Raw genomic sequence first — 21,216 nt, 5'->3', positions numbered from 1 at the left:
AAGCGATGGCTGGACACCGTGAAACAGGATATGAGAGCCAATGGACTTACCACCGCGGATGCTAAAGATCGTGCAAAGTGGAGGAGTTTAAGCAGGAAGGCAGACCCTGGATAATGCTGGGATAATTGCCAGGATGAAGAAGAAGAAGAAGAATGGCTCATAACAGAGTTATTGTCCAACTTTTATGTTTGCTATATGTCTGTTTACTAGAAATCTGTGAAGAGGCGAACTCGTTAATGTTTATTGGAGCGAAAATACAATTACGATTCAATGTTGACAACTGACGAGCGTCACTCCAGTTTAGACCTTTTTATTTATAGTTGATATAATAAAAAAGTTTACCCTTTAAAAAGGTCGCTTAAGGAAGAATCTTAAAAAACGCTACATCTCCGGGTGGTTCGAAAACTTTTGATCGCCACTTCAAATTCTATTCGCAATATAAAACTTTTTATAGATTCCATAAAAAAAATACACACAAATATAACCACTTGTTGTTACTTAGCTAACGACATTGATCAACTTTCTACATAAAAATGGCATAATGGCGAATATCATGGCAGTTCTGCCGCAACTGGACATCGGACTGGTGATTCTGAGAACGTCCTAGTTTAATAAAATAAACCGAACAGTACCTATGACTGCGTACGGCTGTTAAAAACACTGCGACATGTCATACAGACAGCGGGTTGGAGTGAGCATTCGGAAGACAAACAATAAATTCGGATTGAGCGAATCGAAAATAGACTTGTCGGATTGAATCCGACTCGGAGCGTGTGATGGTGTACGTTAGGATATAATAGTTTTATCCGTAACTTTGACAAACACTTGATAAATATCATTTACAAGGAACAAAAACTAAATTCCATTTCATTTCCTTTAGTCTCAGCATTGCAGCTTCCAAATGAATTAAATAGTCACGAAATATGTACTATAGTTTTGTATATTTTTCATGATAAAATTATAATTTTAATTCATAGCATTATAACTATATTCGATAAGATTCAGCCGTAAGCCTCTGAGAGTTGGTTGTTATTGCGCAGATCGACGTTAAGCCGATTTACGATTGTAAATATAAAATCGGTCAAATAAAAAATATATATAATAATAAAATTATTTATACATTCACATCAAGTTGTTATTGAAATCGGATATAACAGTGAGTTACGAGCGTCGCGATTTATATATAGAATATTAAATTTGGGTTTCACAAAAAGTTATGAAAAATGAAAAAACGTCAAAATGTAGGAAGAGAAAAGGTATAAATAATTAAGTATTAATTATTTCTTACATAAGAATTTATTTTCAAAAGAAATCTTATGTTAAATGACAAAACTTTTATACAACAATCGATACTAAATATTTAATGTTTTCCGTGGAAAAATACGCAGTACTGTAAGTTTCATCGTTCAGTAATGTAAAATATTCAGTCAAATTTAATCACAGTTATAAACCCGATAAAGATACTCAACTTTTCGCTTCATTCGTTAAGGCTTTACATAAACATGAACAAGTTGAGGAATTTATTTCGTTATCTCTTTATATATTAATACATTATTATTATTAATCATATTAAAGCTTGAAGCCTTCTCCCAAAAAAACACAACTTCGACACCAAACAAAATAGAATCTTACATAATTCATAGAGCATTAAGTCTGACAGTTGGGCGATTTTGGACCTTGTTGCATCAAAGATAAGATGTATTGGATTACACTGAGATAGATTATATTTTGATCCTTATATCAATGCAATAAAGCCTATAATAGGTTCTAAATATCGCCACGAAGTTGACGTTAGTAAAGGAAAATATTGTAAGGATGTTCCACCATTTTCGTGTTTCAATTTTCGTTTGAAAACGTTAACTATTTTGTGCATCGCGTATTTATAATAAATGTATATAGGTGGATGTCTTATCTGGGACGTTACTTATATAACATTATATTATTTATATGCGGGATGAAAATTTGTTCATAGCCGGTCCACGAGATTTCACGGGACATTTTTATTGCTTAATAAAAAATAACAGCCACATAGCATCCTGTTCTCTGATAACTACGATAAAATACCTTTGTTTTTGGGTTACATGTAACAAACATACCGTACATATTGTCATAAACTTTCACATTATAAGATTCTCTCTATAAGCGCATTTTACTTGACTTATATACTAGTTACGCTTATAACATCAATTTAAATTATTTCCTCAATATTTCCTTTCTATTTGTTTGAGTGAATTACCGTTAATTGAATAGGACATTGATATTTATAAATACTATAACTAATAGCCTAGATCGCATCTAGTATTCAAATATAAACATTAAACGTGAGAAAGTTATTTTAATTCCGCAATTCTTGACCTCCCGACCTCTTATTAATCACGATAATTAACCGCAGACCTCAGGAGGCATAGCTCCAGGGGGCAACCGGACTCCAATCTCTGTCCGCAATAAATATCAGCTGTAATTAGAGGTCCAACAATGTCTCTGGCGGAGTTTTAAAAAATATTCCCAACAACATTATTTCATATAATAACAACAGATCTTAATGAAGATCACTTAACCTTGGCTAAATTACAGTCTTAAGGCATCCAGTGTAAGTAACTTAAAGTCTAGATGTGTTAAAATGTAACATAAACCCTTGTATATTCAAGAAAAAAATATTTTTTATTGATCTACCACTTTAAAGTCGTTTCAATACAGCAATGTATATATAATTATACGTACGTATATAATATACATGTATTTATGTAACTTTGTCATATTTTAACTAAACCGATTATAAAAAAATAACTCTCTATCCATACGTGAAGGTTATATTATACCTTTCAAATAAAGAAAGGAACTATTCCCGGGAGAAACAAAAAAATATAACTCAAGTAACATAAGAAGTCGAAGGGAATCCCTTCAAATAATCAGATAATTCATTCGTTTCACTTTATTTAATTTCAAAGTAATTTATTATTCGCGTGTTTAACTAAAAGCGTGAAGTGCGATCCGGCGACGATACAATTAAATAAATTCATTAAATCTTCACTGTTTACTTATAAACGGATGTTTAGGTGACAAGTTTAATTTCGTTAGCGGATAAACTTATAAACGGTCCCGATGATTTACAACGAGAACTAAACTAATTCTCAGATAACTTCTGGGCACTGGTATCAAATATAACGAGGATTTTGTTCAGAGAATATTTTATGAGAATCACGATCTGTATAAAATATTTCCTTATATCTATTAATTTAATGAGTTATATTCTACCTAAACAAGAAATCACTGCCACGGTACATGCTCTACTCTTTTCAATTAAAAGGACTGATATGAAAGTATGCTCTACTGATAATTTAAACATATTTCGTGTTACAAGACGTCGCGCACACGTAATGGCATTAACCATTACGTTATAATATAATGGACATAATTAGCAATCCCGTTATATCACAGGATGTCTGTGTGTGACAGACATTGTTTTGGTCTTGTTAGTACGGATAGACAAAACTATTAGTTTTATTTATGACTCCAAATAGTTGTTTTTAGTCATACAAAGCTTTTTTTGTAAACGCACTTAGATAAAAATAAATATTGTTAACGGTATATTAGACATATATATTAAAATTTAATTAGTTTAGAAAGATTTATTTCTTTCTAAGTTCAAATCAATATGTACTAAGTCTTTCAATAACTCGCAATACACCCACGGTAACAAATTAACTCTACAAAGATATCTTATTGATTTAAAAAATAAACATACATACTAAATACCTTTAAATTAAAACTAAATCAAATATTTTTTCAAAAACCAGGTGCAATGTTCATTAGATAAGTGAGACTGGCCATCCATCAAATTGTTGACCGCGCTCGTAAACCCTTAACACGCGATTGCATTAACCAAAAGAATGGCCCGTTTAACGCAATCATTGACCCTGTTCAAGTATTCACGTTAAATAATATACATTATTAAATTAATTAATAGGTTGGGCGCTGCCATCGCCGAAAACGGGCATTTTTTAATTTAAAATTGTTTATAAAACTTACCATTTTGGTAGGCATAGACAATATATTTGGTTTTGTCAATCACGTCATTGTGAGTTTTGAAAAGATTCCAAAAAGTTTTTATATATAATAATTCTATTGAAATATCAATAATTCTTTGTGAAGGAGCGTTCATTAAAAATGCACAATTTTCGGTTCAAATATAACTGAAAGATAACTCCTGAGTCTAGAATGTTCCAAACGTTTCAGTTCGGACCGTTCCAAAGTTCAAAATAATTGAATGCATCGGAAGTTAACTCCGAATGAGCTTAAGTAAGAGAAGCAGCGTCTTTGGCAACCTGTAGATTAACTTGTCCGAACTTTGTTTTATTCGTACAAAGTTAATCCGGCCGGACGCCCACGGACTGACTTAACTTCCTTACGTTAAGGTATTATAATATACTATAACATTCAAAGTTTATTTTCATACAAAATAACTAAAATTCACCGTGAAGCGTACGAAATACCTAAATAATCTTTTCATTTGTGTTACACAAGACCTTGCAAATATAGTTCGGGATGCTTTGAGCATAACGCATATAGCGACGAAAGGTAAATACCAAGTTTCCCGTACAGCTCGCCGAATGGACTTATAACTCGGGACTCGTGAGGCATTCTGCGGCGTAAACCATTGTGATAGGGACGGTTTTCGTTTGAAACTGTTCTGATATCCTTAACGCGACACCAGCTCGCTGTGCACACAAAGCTGTGACGAATGCCTCCTCATCCGGTGTCCGGCCATCATTCATAGCGTGGAAGCTGCTTTATTTCGCCATTCGGCAGACTTTATGACAGAAATTATGGATAATATATTTCGTCGCTCCGAAAATACCTCACACTGGTAGAATTACAAATGGCCTGCCTTCTTTCTTTCTATCAGATACTGAAATCAGTGAGCATTTTAACCTGCAACGCCTGAACTCTTATCGAGATAAAGCCCGAAAATATTAATCGAGATGAAAATCTTATAAGCGATAAACGTTTCAATATTTCCGCTGTAAACTGACTTTAGTGTATTTATAATGAAACAAGAGAACGCCCGACATTCAACATAGTATTGTTACGGCAACAATGCCGACTCCTAAAGCGAATTGAGATTTAATTAACGAGGAATTCCGTCGACGTGTCGTGTGATTAAAAATGTTACGAGGAATTGTCTCAAAAAGTGGAGGAGTTTTATAATAATGTAAGATTTACGATCAAGACATTATAATATTATAATCTTCGCAACACTTTTAAGGGGACGCATATAAATCTCTCTACAGTGAAGAGGTGTCTGGGGTGTGAGCTGAGGGATGTTCGTGGGTAGGAAACGGCGGCAGGAAACTGTTGAGGCCTTTCGAGACCTTTGTTTGGTGAAGCTGGTTCTGGCAAGGACGGCGGTTCACGAATTCGCCGTATTGTCTTTTTAACGAATTCAACAAAGACCGTGAGCTTTATTGTTTACTTTGAACGTGAATTCGTTTGATGAGGAGAACTATGAACCAACTTTATGCACTATATAGTCCCTGACAAGACTTTTCTAGTCATTGAACAGTAGTGTCTGAATGCGTTCTTCTTATGTGTCTCTATCTAAAATTAAAGCTCGAATATTACTCAAATTATCTCCAATGAATATTGAATTCAAATTTTTATTTTATCAGTATATATACAAACACGGAGAAACGTTTATGTAATGATATTACATAATAAATAAAATAACGTAACAAAAACAAATATTCTCATTCTTTTAACTTTCAAAAGACGGTTTATCCGGGGCTTTCCTTTAGGAGACCAATGCCATTTTTTTTACAAGACAAAAGAATTTCAGTCGGACATTTAACTAAGACGTTAAGGTACTCGAAATGATTTTGAGCGGAATAACACAAGTATATCGTGTAAATGTTATACAATACTTACCTTTATAAATCTTTTGGCTTTTGTTAATAATCCTAATGTTGTATGTCGTGAAGCTTCGGGGCCTAGAGGTACCATATCCTTTAATTTCTCCAAGCAACTTCTGAGGTGTGCCCTTCTGTAACAATCGACACATGCTTATTAATAAAAATCAATGAACAATAGACTTGAAGTAAAGTAAGTAATGTATGGAACGTTGTTTTCGCTTCATCTCAGACATGCATGAAGAACCGTGGAGGTAAAGCAAATAATGAAAAATATAATCCTCTCGAGGCCGCTGGGAAAATACTCATGAAGAACAACTATACTGATTTGTGTTGTTAGGAAATGCACTTATATATTGTAGTACATAGCATTATATCTGTCGGTATGAAGGAAAACAAAGATGTCAATTATTTTATTGTCATTCCATATAACAAAAGATAAAGTTGAAATCAATGTCTTTTGTTTCTTATCTTTATATATTTCTTTTTTATCTTTTATATATATATATCCGCCCATCTCGCCAGTATTACGTTACATATACGCTTGTTTCACTCGTAGCGTAACAGGACTAGCCACAATTTGTGACCGGCGCCCTTACCATTTGTCATACCTAATTATAGAAAAAATATTATCATCGAAAGCTAAAATGTCTTCAACGAAAAGACATTGTAATTACATAAATTGATATCAAACATTGTTTTAAAAGTTAAATATATATCTAAAGCAAATAAATTTAAATTCTAAGTATATATGAATAACATATTAATTTATAAAAAAAAATGTTTTGAAAATTACGTTTTAATTCTAGGTTTATTAGATCGACAACAAATGGTAGTGACCAAATAAGCTCAGTTAGCGTCGCGGCCGTTGTAATCAGCCGGCTCACTGGTTCAACAACAGCTCTTTTCAATGTTCTTCAACAGTACCAGTAATCCTATTCATTGATCAGCTCTAAACACACGCTATATATAAATATCTTTTGAACATTATACTCATTTAATTTTGTTTTTGTATTTTCAATACACACGCATTAGAATTTTACTCGTATTTTTAGCGGCAATATACTTATGATATGGCAATATTATTTTTTAAACTATTTATATTCACTGTATGTTAGAGATTTAATGTTTTTATGATACCTCAACACCAACATATTATATATGTTTAGTATATTATTAATCTTTCTCAGCCATTTCTATATTCGTCCGTCACTTGTAGGTTACAAAATACAGGCTTTATTTTATTTCAGTATTTTTCTATAATAGTATTAGGTGGGGAGGACCTTCTCTGACGTTATTTACTAAATCTGTTACTTCCAATATAAATGTATCCCGCGTCGTCACGGGGTCTGCGGTGGTAGCTTAGAGGGTCCATTGATTTGTCATCAAAAGTTAAATTTAGATGTTTCAACCATCCATTTAAGGTCTGTTTATTTAAGAAGATCAGCTTACGATAGCGATTTCATATTCAAATAAACTAAAAATAAACTAGCTATATATTTTATACAGTCGTATATTAATAATTCTAAACTTATGTATAAGAGTTTGGAGTCAGTTAAATAATGAGGTTATTAAACTATAGTTAGATTTGAAGAGCTAAATTAATTCTTTTTTCCTTCCGTAACCAACTAAGTGACTGAGGACGATCTTACGTTTAGTTTTCACGTTAATGAAAGGAAAAATAATGTTTGATTTTTGTTTATAGAATGGTTTGATTATTGTTAGACTTTGTTGGTTATTGTAAAAAAAATAAGTGTCGTGTTGATTTGAATGAGAAAATAATATTGTCTCCAGGTCGCGTCCGTTATTGCTTTGGGATCTAGAGACAGTGTTGAGTAAAATATACCGAACTGACAATGGTTTACATGTTTCTATAAAATATAAAAAGGTTTATAAAAAACAAGTGCCTAAATTAATTTACGTGCGTTTATTTGATACGGTTAATGAAAAACAACATTACAATCCACTGCGGGCCGGAATGATTCGTCCAAAACAAATTAGATTCCGCAGCGAGCGAGTAATGTATATTAAAATGACGTGTCACGTGACAACGTGCCCGAACGATCTAAATAAAATGATACCCAGCAGACATCGGATTCAACTGATAGGTACAATATAATAGACTATGATATATTTATTTATTATCTGTATATAAGCTTTTTATTACAAACAGCTCCTGAAATTTTGTACTGTTAAATGGTACCCCCGAATCTGTGCTGGCGTCCTGGATAAAGCAGATATTATCTGTGATATATAAAATATCGGTTTGATTGTATCATCGATAAATAAATTTATAAGTAAAATTAATTTGATACGATTCAATAAAAAAATGGTTGTAGATAATAATGTCTATTGAAACTATTGATTACCATGTTCAACCAATGGCGAGAAATGCCTTGATTTCTATAGCATTCCGCGCCCTTGATGAAGGTAGACATCGTATAATGGGAGGTTTCTTGCTGGGATCAAAAAAAAAATTGCTAGACCATTAAAAGTCGAACAGAATTGAATTTTATTGAACACCTATTACTATAACAGACAATGTATAATATAAGATGATTAAAGCGAGTAATAAATTAATTCGTACAAACAAAACTAATATTTTTCGGATTATACTTAGAGTATTTTATTATTTTAAAAAACTACATACTCCTTACGTTTCGGTTACTTTCTGCCAATAGACATTCACGTCTCGTCTGCCCGTGGTCACGGTTGCTGATAAGTAACCGATACATCGGGACAATATGAAAGTTAATTTGTAGATATACGAATTTTAAATATGCAATTTTGATCTCCAAACACAATATGTATTTTAGGAATTTTATACTTTTGACTTAACTAGCTACAGACTGGATAATAAATTCGTCTAAACTGAAATTTCTGTATATAGGAACGGTATACAACGGTAACACATCAGTGAATAAAATCTTTGCATAATAAAAGTTTAGAATAAGTTTGGAATAAGTTTAGAAATCATTACCCCCAAGATAGACGGGTATAAACAAACTATTCATTCATTTTGTGAGCAGATTAATTTTAATGCAAGCAATCATATAAAAACTTCTTTATCATATTAGGAATACTAGTTTTATTAAACATTCGCCTGTCCTGCAACACGCCGGTGGTGAAGAGAGTGAAGACGTAACAGTTAATACAAATCGGTTAACTGCACAAACACCGGTTTAATTATTATATAAATTAAACTCAGGATTCACCAAGACGTCGGTTATTTCAAATTAAATTTACCAAAGCAGTGTTCCCTGAATTCATTCCCCGTGTTTATAAATAAGATCTGTATTGCAGTAAACAAATGATACATTTGTTATAATATATAGGACTGCTAATTTTAAATTCATAATAGTATTATTTATCTTAATCAAAATTTGGACATGGAGTTCATTCGCTTTACATCAATAATGTCGTGTAAGAATCTGTTCCTTAAACTTCCAATTCTTTGTTGTTCTTCCTCAATTCCATCAGCCCGGCGGCGATAGCCACCAATTATCCCTTGGGTAAAAGCACATAAAATGCCTTAATGATTTCCATTCATCATCACGAGAACTGTCTATCATTTAAACTAGACATAGACCTAGACATCAAATGATTGTTCAGGTTATCCTACATGAATTATAGTTGGCATTTGTTTATTACTGTTCCTAAGCTGGCGTCTTAACGCTCGAGGAAGTCAGTCACATGCACCTAGACATCGGGAAATGAGAAATTTAATTAGAATAATTAATTCCGAGTTTCCCCAACAGTAATACTAATGTAACTGTATTCTCTTCAGCATCTCGGATCTGTAAAGGATAATCAACTACTTCTCAGCGACCGGCTTCAACTTGAACTTTCGGAGCAGAGGCTTTATTAAACGTCTAGTGAAAGATAAAATTAATCTTGTATTTTGTTTTTCTTTTTCTTTGCAAACGTGTCTCTTAATGGCGATATACAAATTAAAGTTTAAGAATATCCTGCCTGGAGAACGCAGACAATAAATGTCTCAGCCGCATGTTGTCTTATGTATAGTTTGATATTCAAAACAAGTGTTGCTGTTTAAAGTTTCTTAGCAGGGGTAACGCCGGCTAAGCCGGGGGTAAGGTCGGGGGTGGAGGGGGTGACGGCGGGTAACATTCTGTTTAGTGCTTGCTACTTACATTCTGAACAAGCAGAATAATTAATCCCTGAAATATTCAACAGCTATTTTAATTTAATTATACATCAAATATGAAAGTAATATGCTTCTAAAAGATAGACGTTTCCTTAAACGAGTACTCGGTAATATTATGAACTTTCACTTTTAAGGTTTCCTATAAAATGAGAAATTTATAAGAGGATTAGTTTTTTTTTTTTTGTACTCAACTTATAATTTCTTTGATAACTCAATAATCATTATTCAATTAATTATAATTGACGTTTGCACAGACGATCGCTAGCTATTTCATATAAAATATAAAAATATGAATTGAAATAAAAAAGCTTTTTGAAAAAAATACTGTCGTTCTTATAACAATGTATGTTTATATAGAAATTAATTTATTTCACTAATTTCTACATAAATTGGAGACCATTGTTACAACGTCATTGAAAATCGTTAACAAAGTTTTGTGTAATGACAAATTCTGTTAGAGTGTTCATTCTATTCCGTTGTTTGACGCGTTAACATCAGGCTTACAAGTACGACTGTATTTATTGATTATTAATGAATCGATTCATAATCATTTCGATGATTTTAATGAATTAAAAAAAAAAATGCAGCGAACTTATGCTATATAACATTCTCATCTCGACTTTCCACGAACACGTGATCTCGTGGCTGCTGAATATATTCACGTAAATATAATAACAAAAACGTTACACTAATCAGATTATAATACAGTCTTTATTTAGAATCTTACATTATATTGCTTTATAACGCGAGGTCGGGCGGTCGTATTATGAAATCTTTTGAACTAATTAAACCCGAAACACTTTATCTACCGAACGGCAATGTTAGGAGCATATCTCAACGTACGTACTCTAGTTATCAAAGGGTACCGCGAACGTTTACAGCCTCGTAAATTACGTACGGCTGGAGAACTCGTAAAAAACTCATCAAGAGAAAATTGGGCGCCCTCCACGATAATACGCACAATCGGAGCGGTTACGGCCACTGGACAACGCTAATAAGATTTTTAAAAGGACCAACCCTGAACCGTCAAGGGTTTAATGTGTTAGGAAACGAAGGAAAAACACCACAGTCGCAATATTTATGTCACGACCGGCAACACAAATGATTTGTCATATTAATGACACGTTTTAAAACCCATTTCAAATAATAGGTTAGAAGTGTGATCGCCAAATCTCAACTGATTTGATCGATAGGTCTCTTTTTATAATTAACTTTGCGTATTATAATTAAATATTTTTATTAAGGTAGAGACGAATAAATTCAAAGCGTGTGTGTTTTGTTATTGTCACGACGTTGATCGTGGCTCGTAAAAAAATTCGGACTAAAATCTACGACTCGATAACAACTTTTACGATGCGACGTTACGTTACGGATACGATAAATACAGTAACGATACGATTCCATATCGTTAGTTGTGATGGCTCATCAATATTAAGAGTCCAGTTGTGGACATTACAAGAGAGAATAGTTTGTGTGTATGTAACAAAAGGTACATACATATGTTAACTATTTAGAACCTAACGCGTTAGTTAGTTACTTATTATCATTCTAGCTTTTAATGTATATGTAAAATTAATCTGAGAGAATCTTCAATATAATATTTTATTCGTAAAGCAACTGTAATACATATCATTTAATTTAAAATATAATTTGATATAATAAATGGCCGCCAAGGAAAACAAACGCGATGATAATGTATTACCAGCGTTTTGTACATTTCTTTGTGAGGAGAATTTTCTTAAAACGACACATAAATCTAGTGTTTTAGTTCACCGCGAGAATGTAATGGCTTCTGAATGTAAATACCTGTTAAGTTATTTTATGCGAGTGGATTTTGTTTCAACAGTTACGTTTAAAATGTAAATCAAAGATATCTGACACGAAATTCAGTTTCATCTTTGTGAATGCAAATATAATTTTAGCATGTCGTTTTATGTGTTTAATACATTATTATGAAGCAAATTAAAAGTTCCAGCCGACGGTTAAACGCGAAGTAATAACCTGGCGCGAAAACTGAAAAAAATATATCCTAAGAATTTGTCACACATTTAAACGTGACGTTAATTAGGGTTCATATAAGCAGGAATATCTAGATGTTATTTCTATCTAGGGTGAGCTTCCAGGTAGTCTTTTTGGGTGTATTTTATTTAGGGTGAGAACTAAAACATGCGATTTGTCTCCATCAGAGATACAGTCTGTGTTCATTGTTATTCAAAGCCTTCATTAATGATTTATTTGAAACTTCTACGCTATTGTTTTCATGGACCAACCCCAATGCGATATCATTAGGATCTTACGGAAAAAATAAAAGATATAAAACGAGAGAACAGATCATTTGGAGGAGCGGACGATATTTTATAGCCCATTCCCACAAACGTATGATTGAAAATCAATTCCACACACATACATACATAATTCTGTTGAGCGCCACCGACTGCGGCATTATTCAGGACGCTAACAAGTCGGGATCAGGTCTTGAAGCACGTCGCAAACCGAAAACAAACGCATCCATGAATACGTAAACCGTTCCAGGGCACATCTCCGTAACCAGATGCGTGGTCACTTCAATCTGTATGCAAAACGCCCCTCGGGACCCCGGGCCCCTTCCCCGGCACACGACCCCGGGCCCCTCACACCCAGACCCTCGGACATCCGAGCGAGACATCCGTCAGTGCGGTTCGCTGTTGTCCACCATAACTTTTATGGAGCCCCCGCACCGTTTGGATACTCCTTTTGTTTTATTAATGCTCTATTTATTTAGATCTCAAGAAGCCCACGCTCCTCTGTTTGTGATGGGCGTGCGTTGGTCTTTTAGAACTTTGCTACGATAAACATTGCTCTGACAACGTGACGGCGGCAAATAGTTTCGAACAATATTGTTTTATATAATATAATATGTTTGTATTGATTTTGAAGATTAGAAATATGAGTGAATGACGAAGTGTGAAGTAATTACAGACAAATATTATTCAACATATGAAATGACAATTCTCTAAGACATAAAAATTTTAATTATTATTATTTTTTTATATTAAAATCTTTTCTCATATTTTTGTGAGCCAGACGGTTTTCATTTTTTCAAACGAGTTCAGTTTAAAATATTATTTTGCTTAATTAATTAAATACGAATGATAAAATCTACACGCTTAAAAACCTTTAATGATTTTAATCGACTCTTATAAAACGATCTAACACTTTTATTTATATTATAAGAATTTCAAACATAGTCAATGTTGGAAGTCGAAAATAAGAACAAAAATTTTCGGATTAAAAGTTATTTAAATTGGTATTAAATTCATTAAAAAAACTTTTATTACGCCAACTTGAACAGGGACGATGTAATTTTGGCATTAAACGAATCGCATGAAGTTCGGAGTCGCGAAGTGTTCTCCGAGAGCCTCTTCAAAGCCTTGTAAATAGATACGGGATTATATCGTATAAGTTTGACTTTTACATTTCAAGAGCCGTTTTAATTTGACTATACTACGTTAATGTTTCATATTTCTATGTTACAACATACAAACTCGATCCGACTTTTCGTATCAGTCATGGTTTAATTGCAAAAACCTCAAAAAATTATCTAGATTAGTATTGAATTTAAAAGAAAAAAGTTTTAATAAAATAAACGTAGAAAATTGTAAAATTTTTTAAAATCAAAATATTATAAAATGAGATTGTGAAGCCGACACAGTAAATAAAGTCGCCGGTGAGAATTTCTTTCGCCGGCCCTAATATTTCAATTTGTTTGACTCGCTGGCACTGAATCCAATTTCCTATGAAGTTAAATTAACGTAGGCCACTCTGTATTGACCTTTGAGTTCCCGTGAGCTGTAGTAATTCGCTAGTTGGCGGAAGATTCGGAAGGATCAAACGATCTAGACGGAATATAATAAAATTATTATATTATATCAAATAATTATATATATTAAATTTTAATGTTTTCGAAAAAGTAAAATTTCTATCAATTTTAAAATATTCTTAAATAACGTTAGCCGATAAATCGTTCAAGTTTTTGAACGGGGAACATTAAATTTACAGACTTGAATATAGCCAACTGATAACTGATATCACATTTACAGAGAACATAAATATAAAAAATATAATTAAAAAACGGTTTAGAATCTTTTATGATTATAGATCACACCAGTACACTTCGTCGCCGACATCGCAAAGGAAATGGGCTTTCGCTATCCCTGAATCAATCTCTCATCGAAACCGAAAAAGTCCTAACGGAATGTTAACGTTATTAGCATTCAATAATTACTCGTTTCCAACCCTCTTTTGAGTTTCAATTTTGATTCGAAATCAAATAAAATTGCTTGGAATCCGTATAAAATATACCCGCATATATATAACATAAAACTACGTTTAGTTAATTAGATCCGAGACTTTCGCGAGCTAGTATTCATTTAAATAAAAATAATATTTCTCGGATGATAATACGCGTGTTTTATTATTTATATTTATTTATAAAAATATAATAATATTAATATTTTAAAAACAAAAAATTACGTGTAGTATACTCCGAAAAATATTCCTTTTATTTATTATTTGGTTATATATAACGCAATCCAGAATTCTCTACCACAATGATCACACAATAGCACAGTTTCGCGACTTCTATTCGAGTAAAAGCGAACGGATTAAGGAACTTGAATTTAGTTTATCGCAGTCTTAAAATGTAAATCATCTCATAACGCAAGATGCTAGCAATCCGATCTCAAAGTCGGGATCGTAAAGACGCTCCCATGACAAAAACCGCTTCACACGAACCGAAACCTTCGATAGATACACGCGACTTTGTTTACTTAAATAAACAGTTTAACAACTTATTAAATAAACAAAAATTTAACCGACATTAATGACGTTCATGATGAAAATTTTGAGACTATTAAATGCTCGTAGATCTACAATTTTAGCATACTTATAAGTTATCGTAACCAAAGATTACCGTATGATTACTAAAGATTACCATAATACATGACTATTACTTAAATATATACGTCAGAGACACGACGATAGTGGGCAAGTATGTAACATCAGTGACTTTTGCGCCATGTTTGATTTTAAATCGAATAAACTACTTCGTAAACACTCCGCAGAAAACTCGCCTGAGACTGAGACAATATTTAAAAAGACGAAGACTTTTCTATCCAACTTGATATAAGTATCAGTTAAGTTATGTTAATATTATAACGAACACTTGAAGCACTGAACAAAACAAAGATAATTTTCTTGTTAAGAATGTTTGGTATGGAAAATTGTTTTTATTTAACACATGAATAAAATGTTTATCACCAATAAAGCTGTATTAAATCCCTATACAAAAACCAGATACTATTAACCTTGAATATACTTAATGTTATACTATCCATTTAGAGGCTAGGTTATAAGAACAAAGGCTGGCTTGGACATAAGGAATCGGAAAACATGGTTAAAATATATCTGTAAACAATCAACTCGAACTTATTTAGTAACAGTTGAAGCTAAGGGCAGATTAAACCAAAATATAAACAGGAGTAAAAATTTATTTTTTAATTAATAAATAAGTAAGTATACTGTCATACTTTAGCTGATTCCGTCAGTTATTCCTTACAGTTAGTTAAGTTATTAACCTTACAGTTAGTTACCTTAGTGACAGTTCATTTATTTTTAATATGTTTTATATAAAACACTTTTATTTGATTCATTGCAAGCGTTTGCCAGCAGCTAACTATATTAACTGAGATATAAGGTTTCAACTGCAACATTGGGTGACATTTTCATAAAAAAATATTAATATTGTTCACACACGACACGAGACAAACTCACTTTTATATGCGGGCTACCACTACACGGAAATGATTGAAGTCTAGTAGACTGACTGTATACAAACTTCTGTTATAATTGATGCTGAACTGAAAAAATAGCGAAATAAACTGGACTTTAAAAACCTTGGAGATACAAAAATTTACTGTATAATATTGTTTAAATTCACTTCAATACCCGCATAAAAATTTCGTAGCGAATTAATTCTAATAAGATACATAGTTTAATAAAAACATTAAAATGTTTTCGTGGCCATTCATTGCTAATATTGTTATATATAAAAGCTCAATTAATATAATGTAATTTACAAGGATTTTACAACAGGACGTCCATAATGTGATTACGTACTGAGAACGTAGACATTGTAATGCATAATGACAGAACGATTACAGCCACCCAAATATGAAATATTATTAAAAAAAAAACATTACAAAAGAATTTATTTACTATTCCGTATACAATAAATGCTCTATCTGCTTGAAAGGTTTCTCGAGTGGAGTCAACACGTCAATCATAATAAGAGACGTACAAAATTGAAATTTCCAAGTTAAACTCTCGCGTCTCTTCAAGTGTTTCAGCGATAGAAACATTGCTTTTTTATTCATATATATATAAAGAGTCTTTAAGATCTTTATATTTAAGACGGATGTGATCTCATATTAGGCATGAAATAACTTATTGTAATTTAAGTTTCCTAAACTAATACAGGAAATTTAGCTTCGTACGTGTGACAGCTTGTATGAATAAAGATCTATTGAGAGGCTTAACTTTAAATAATATAGAACAAGTGATTCTTTAGATTTTCTTTTTGTATCGTAAACATCAAGCTTTTGTATCGTATTGAAAGTTTAATGCCGTTACAATAGAAATGAAATTTATGACTGAAAGGAGGTTTGTTACGCTCACAGTCGTTCACATAAAGACATTGTTATTTAGCACAGACCACTAGTTCTATTTAATTTATTTGAAATTTTAAAGTACCAACTTAAAGTATAAAGAGTGTAAAATGACATATTTGTTTTACGCGTAAAAACTTTAATGCCAAGATATGCTTTTAAAAAACTCTATTTTCGGAAATTATTATGGTCGTAGAATAAAATAAAATTACAAACATACTATGAACATGTATAAAAGATATTAAACAATATATTAACTTGATATAATATTAAAAATGATTCTCAAAATTTGTATCCGTGTTTATGAGGTCACATCTCCGAGTCATAAACACTTGTGCCCGCACACGAACCCTCGAACTTTTATGGCAGGTAATAACAAAAGACTAAAAAGCTATCAAGGGAATTAAATTTCACTTAAAACGTACAAGTAATGTTTGATATTGAGGGGAATAATTAGCCATAGCATAAAAAATGATGGGAAAAATAACTATGAAGCTATGACGTAACGACGCCGGTCGGAAAAGTATTTGTAGTGATTACGGTAGGTGGTTCATCTTCAATTTCCGTTTAATGCCTCTCCTTGGCGTCCCCCTATTTTATCTCCAACTATTTCGCTGATTTCCCTAAATAAGGGTAGCGATTTACAATCACACAGACTATGCACTTTTGTTATTGTGTACTTTATATATGAGAAATAAATATCTTTATCGGTCTAATCTGCTAGTGTCTTAGCACTATAACTTATAAGGAAGAAGCTTTTGTTTTCTAACATATTTTTACAGAGAAACTTTTTATATGACACATAACATTTGAATGTAGATTATAAAAATGATATTTACAGTTAACGACATATTTATATTAATACGATATCGTTATCATATCGTGTGGTCTGTTGAATCTCGTTCTGTATATTGAGTGCATACCTTTAATAAATTGGCGCGAGTTTTAACGAGCCGACGAAGCCTCTAGAGAGTGATAGCACTTGTTAGATAGCGTTATGTGTGTGTTTAATGACACACACACACACACCCACACACACACACAATAAACATATAATGTATATATACGTTTAAATTTATTATACGTATATAATAACTGTATGAAACGATATTGTTATTAGAGATGGACTGAGAAGAATAAATCAAATTTTTATATTTTATGTGAAAAGTCCATAACGTTAATGTAGAACCTTTGTGATGCAGAACCTCGTCCCCGGCGACCATCTTGTAGAAGCGGATGTGAATCCGGATTTCAGTGGACTCAAAGCCTGACTGAACCTGCTACATTTACTTTTGGACCTCACTCGAAGCTTCGTGCAATGAAATTACTCCGAAACTTCTGCTTCTATGAATATGCTTGATATATATCTATATCACAATAAAGGTTTGGTTTCAACACAAAAGCCAACATAATTTTTGACATAGTTCATATTAAAAGTTATCTTTCAGTGTAAACAGACGAGATACAATCCTGTCAGCGGGCACGAGCCTTAACTTCTCAGACAGGTATTCATCGAGACCCTTTACTTGAGGGAGAATCTTTTTATTTCAAAGGACACCTTTATTTCATTAAGAGACAAAAGATTTGAACCGTCAACACCGAGGCTTCATTACGTTAAATTATATGTAAAAAAACATACAAAAATGCTTTTAACTGTACTCGAGGTTACCGGCGTGGGAGTAGGAAGCGAAAATATCATAGAGAAATATTAAATATAAAATTCTTTGATATTTTCCCTGTCACAAAGGCCATGCTTAGTTCATAGCAAGGAATAAACAGGATGCGTAGAGAGTATGAGGTCAAAGGAGTAATGGAAATATAATTTTTAGACTACGATGAATGTTTTAAATTTGTCTTCATACTAATAAAAAATTTAAAATTTACAAGGTAAGTCTTCCTGAAAATGGCTTAATACAAAAGTTTGATTCGCATTTTTTTAAATATAAAATATTTTTATACTCATTTATTAAACTCAGTACCTACAAATGAAAAGCTCGAAATATATTGATCGCAATAGCGTAATAACCGAAGTGATTTGTGCTGAGTGCACAACTAATCACTGGTATAGACGTTGTTATTTCTATATAAATGTAATTATCTTAATCTTCCACGAAGCAAGAAAAAAAATATTTTTTTAATTAATTTCATTTAACAATTCATGAATATCAAATTCATAGCTATGTCTATGAGTTAAGCCTCTCCGTAGACAGGTGATGAGCGGTCGGTATTATCACGACTTTGAAGCTTTCAAATTATTTTGATATTGCGAATTTAATATAATATATTATTATTAACTTATCGCAATATCGGTACCTGGAGTGACAACTTTATCAGCTTTTTTAAGAGAATTTGATGAACTTGGAATTAACACAGACAATGTTTATATAGAGAAGAAGTACATAGAGCTGTTTTATTATATAAAATGTGTTATAAATACATTAAATTATTTAATTATAATCATTTCTCTGACACACTTATAATACATCAATCGGTGAGCATCCCTCAATGTGTGCTGTCACTAAATGTCAAACCTAATGACATTTGTCAACTCTAATATTGAACTCAAAATAATTAATTGATATATATGTACATACATATAGATTATACAAATGATATTGTCATCTATAAAATGTAAGTTTTTCAATACAATAATAGTAAACATTTTCAACTATAAGAGAGATGTTTTAATAATCAATCCATGCAACTACGCCGCGCTCACACCGGACTGTAATTGGATAGCGTACACAGACGGGCAAATTTATCTCCGGGACGTCTATTCGGCACGATCCGGTCCAAGTTGCAGCCTTTATAAAGTCTGTATTTAGTGGTGGAAAAATTTTAATGCACCCCATAACCGTTCCTCATTATTTGATATACGATAATTTTCAATTTCGCTAGTCGTAAAGTATTTTTATTGCTCGCGTGACAGCGATTAAGTTTTTTTTACATTTTATCTCTTACGATTTAAATCTACGAGCTTTGTAGTTGCGTTTTTAATGTCTTTTTAGTCGTTTGTTATGACGGGGACACTACGTTTGTATCATTAAATGCAATCAAAGCTGATAGCGGATATTCTTTTAAAATGAACTACATATATCTGGACGGGTGTTATAAATTGAATTAATATTATTATCAGGATATTTGCGATGCTAACCTTTCGTAGAAAACTTCAGGATACTCTTGAAATTATTGGCAATCGGTCAATTTATAGAGGCGGAGGGGAGAGTGCACCTCTATAAATATAAAGACGCAAGCGGAGCGGGGAATTTATAGAGGTCAAGGTTCCCCGCGTCCTAACTTTAGCTAATCCAACAGTTACGTCGACATATTGAACGCATCACGTAGATTTATTAACGTAGATGCAATTTACTCAATATATATTTACGATTTAAATAGAATTAAAACCAGAGAACTTATTTAACAATATTCCGGACGTGCAAGTTTTTAATCCTGAACGATTTGATAAAATTTTCATTCGTTAATTCCTTTTTTAATTCGAGTGCATTTATACTAGACATATGCTGGGTGCATAATGAATTCTGTTCGTATGAATTTTACTAAATTAACAATATCGGAGTACAGAAATAAAAACATTTAACAAGTATAAAAAGAATTCCATATATAGGTATAGTTCAATAACAAACTTCTGCAAACAACACTTATATGGCACTCGGGGGTACTCCACATGAAAGTGCTTCAGCCGGGAATCGAAGCCGGTAGTCACGTACGGCCACGTAACGACTGCTAGTTCTATATTAGCATCTAAATTGCTTCCCTGCGCCACTGTTACATTAATTATGTCCTTTTATCTGATCAGATAGCAAGATCTCACGTTATCTGAGCTGGAGAGAAGCTGCACAGCAGTTTGATTTAGAAGCTAATTTTATCGTTCCATCTTCTATGGAGAAGTTTCTACAGTGGGTTTGTGATGGCATTTCTATATCAATATTATTATGTTGTATATTATATACATGATCAATTTACACGATGCCCTTCATAATTATACATATCGACATGCCAAACACAGTGTGACTGTATACTAGAACAAAGTTTTTAATTTTGTTTGTTTGTCTTTTCGTTCCTGTTGATCTCCGAAACGGCTGGACCGATTTTAAAAGCGAATTCATCCGTAGGTAGCTGATGTAATAAGGACTTATAAGCATTTTCTATTTAAAAACTATTAATATAAAAAAAAATAACTACTCTGTTACAACGAAGCGCGGGTAAAACTAGTTTGAGATATAAGTTACGATGACGTCATTATATATATACACATTACATATTATAAAATTTAAGCTTTGTACATAACAGTGCATTTAATTAAATTCTATATAAGTTTCAAGCATCACTGTATCAATGCAGAGCTGTTACGTTACTGGACGGAAGCCGGTCTCATTAAAAAGTGTTCAAAGTAAATCCAATGAATGGTGACATTCAAGGT

The 21,216-nt window shown here is 32.4% G+C and overlaps 1 protein-coding gene across 2 annotated transcripts in view; it reads right to left on the bottom strand.

Annotated features, from left to right (window-relative positions):
- LOC116769527 (max dimerization protein 1-like) overlaps positions 1-21,216 on the bottom strand; it is a 118,172-nt gene that overhangs the window by 18,121 nt on the left and 78,835 nt on the right. For both annotated transcript variants that reach the window (XM_032660650.2, XM_032660651.2), the window contains exon 4: positions 5,926-6,040. In XM_032660650.2, coding sequence (XP_032516541.1) covers positions 5,926-6,040 — 115 coding nt within the window. The remainder of the gene's footprint in view (positions 1-5,925; positions 6,041-21,216) is intronic.

Source organism: Danaus plexippus, chromosome 14, assembly GCF_018135715.1.
Source record: "Danaus plexippus chromosome 14, MEX_DaPlex, whole genome shotgun sequence".
NCBI lineage: Eukaryota > Metazoa > Arthropoda > Insecta > Lepidoptera > Nymphalidae > Danaus > Danaus plexippus.
This window is presented reverse-complemented; position numbering and strand designations above follow the sequence as displayed.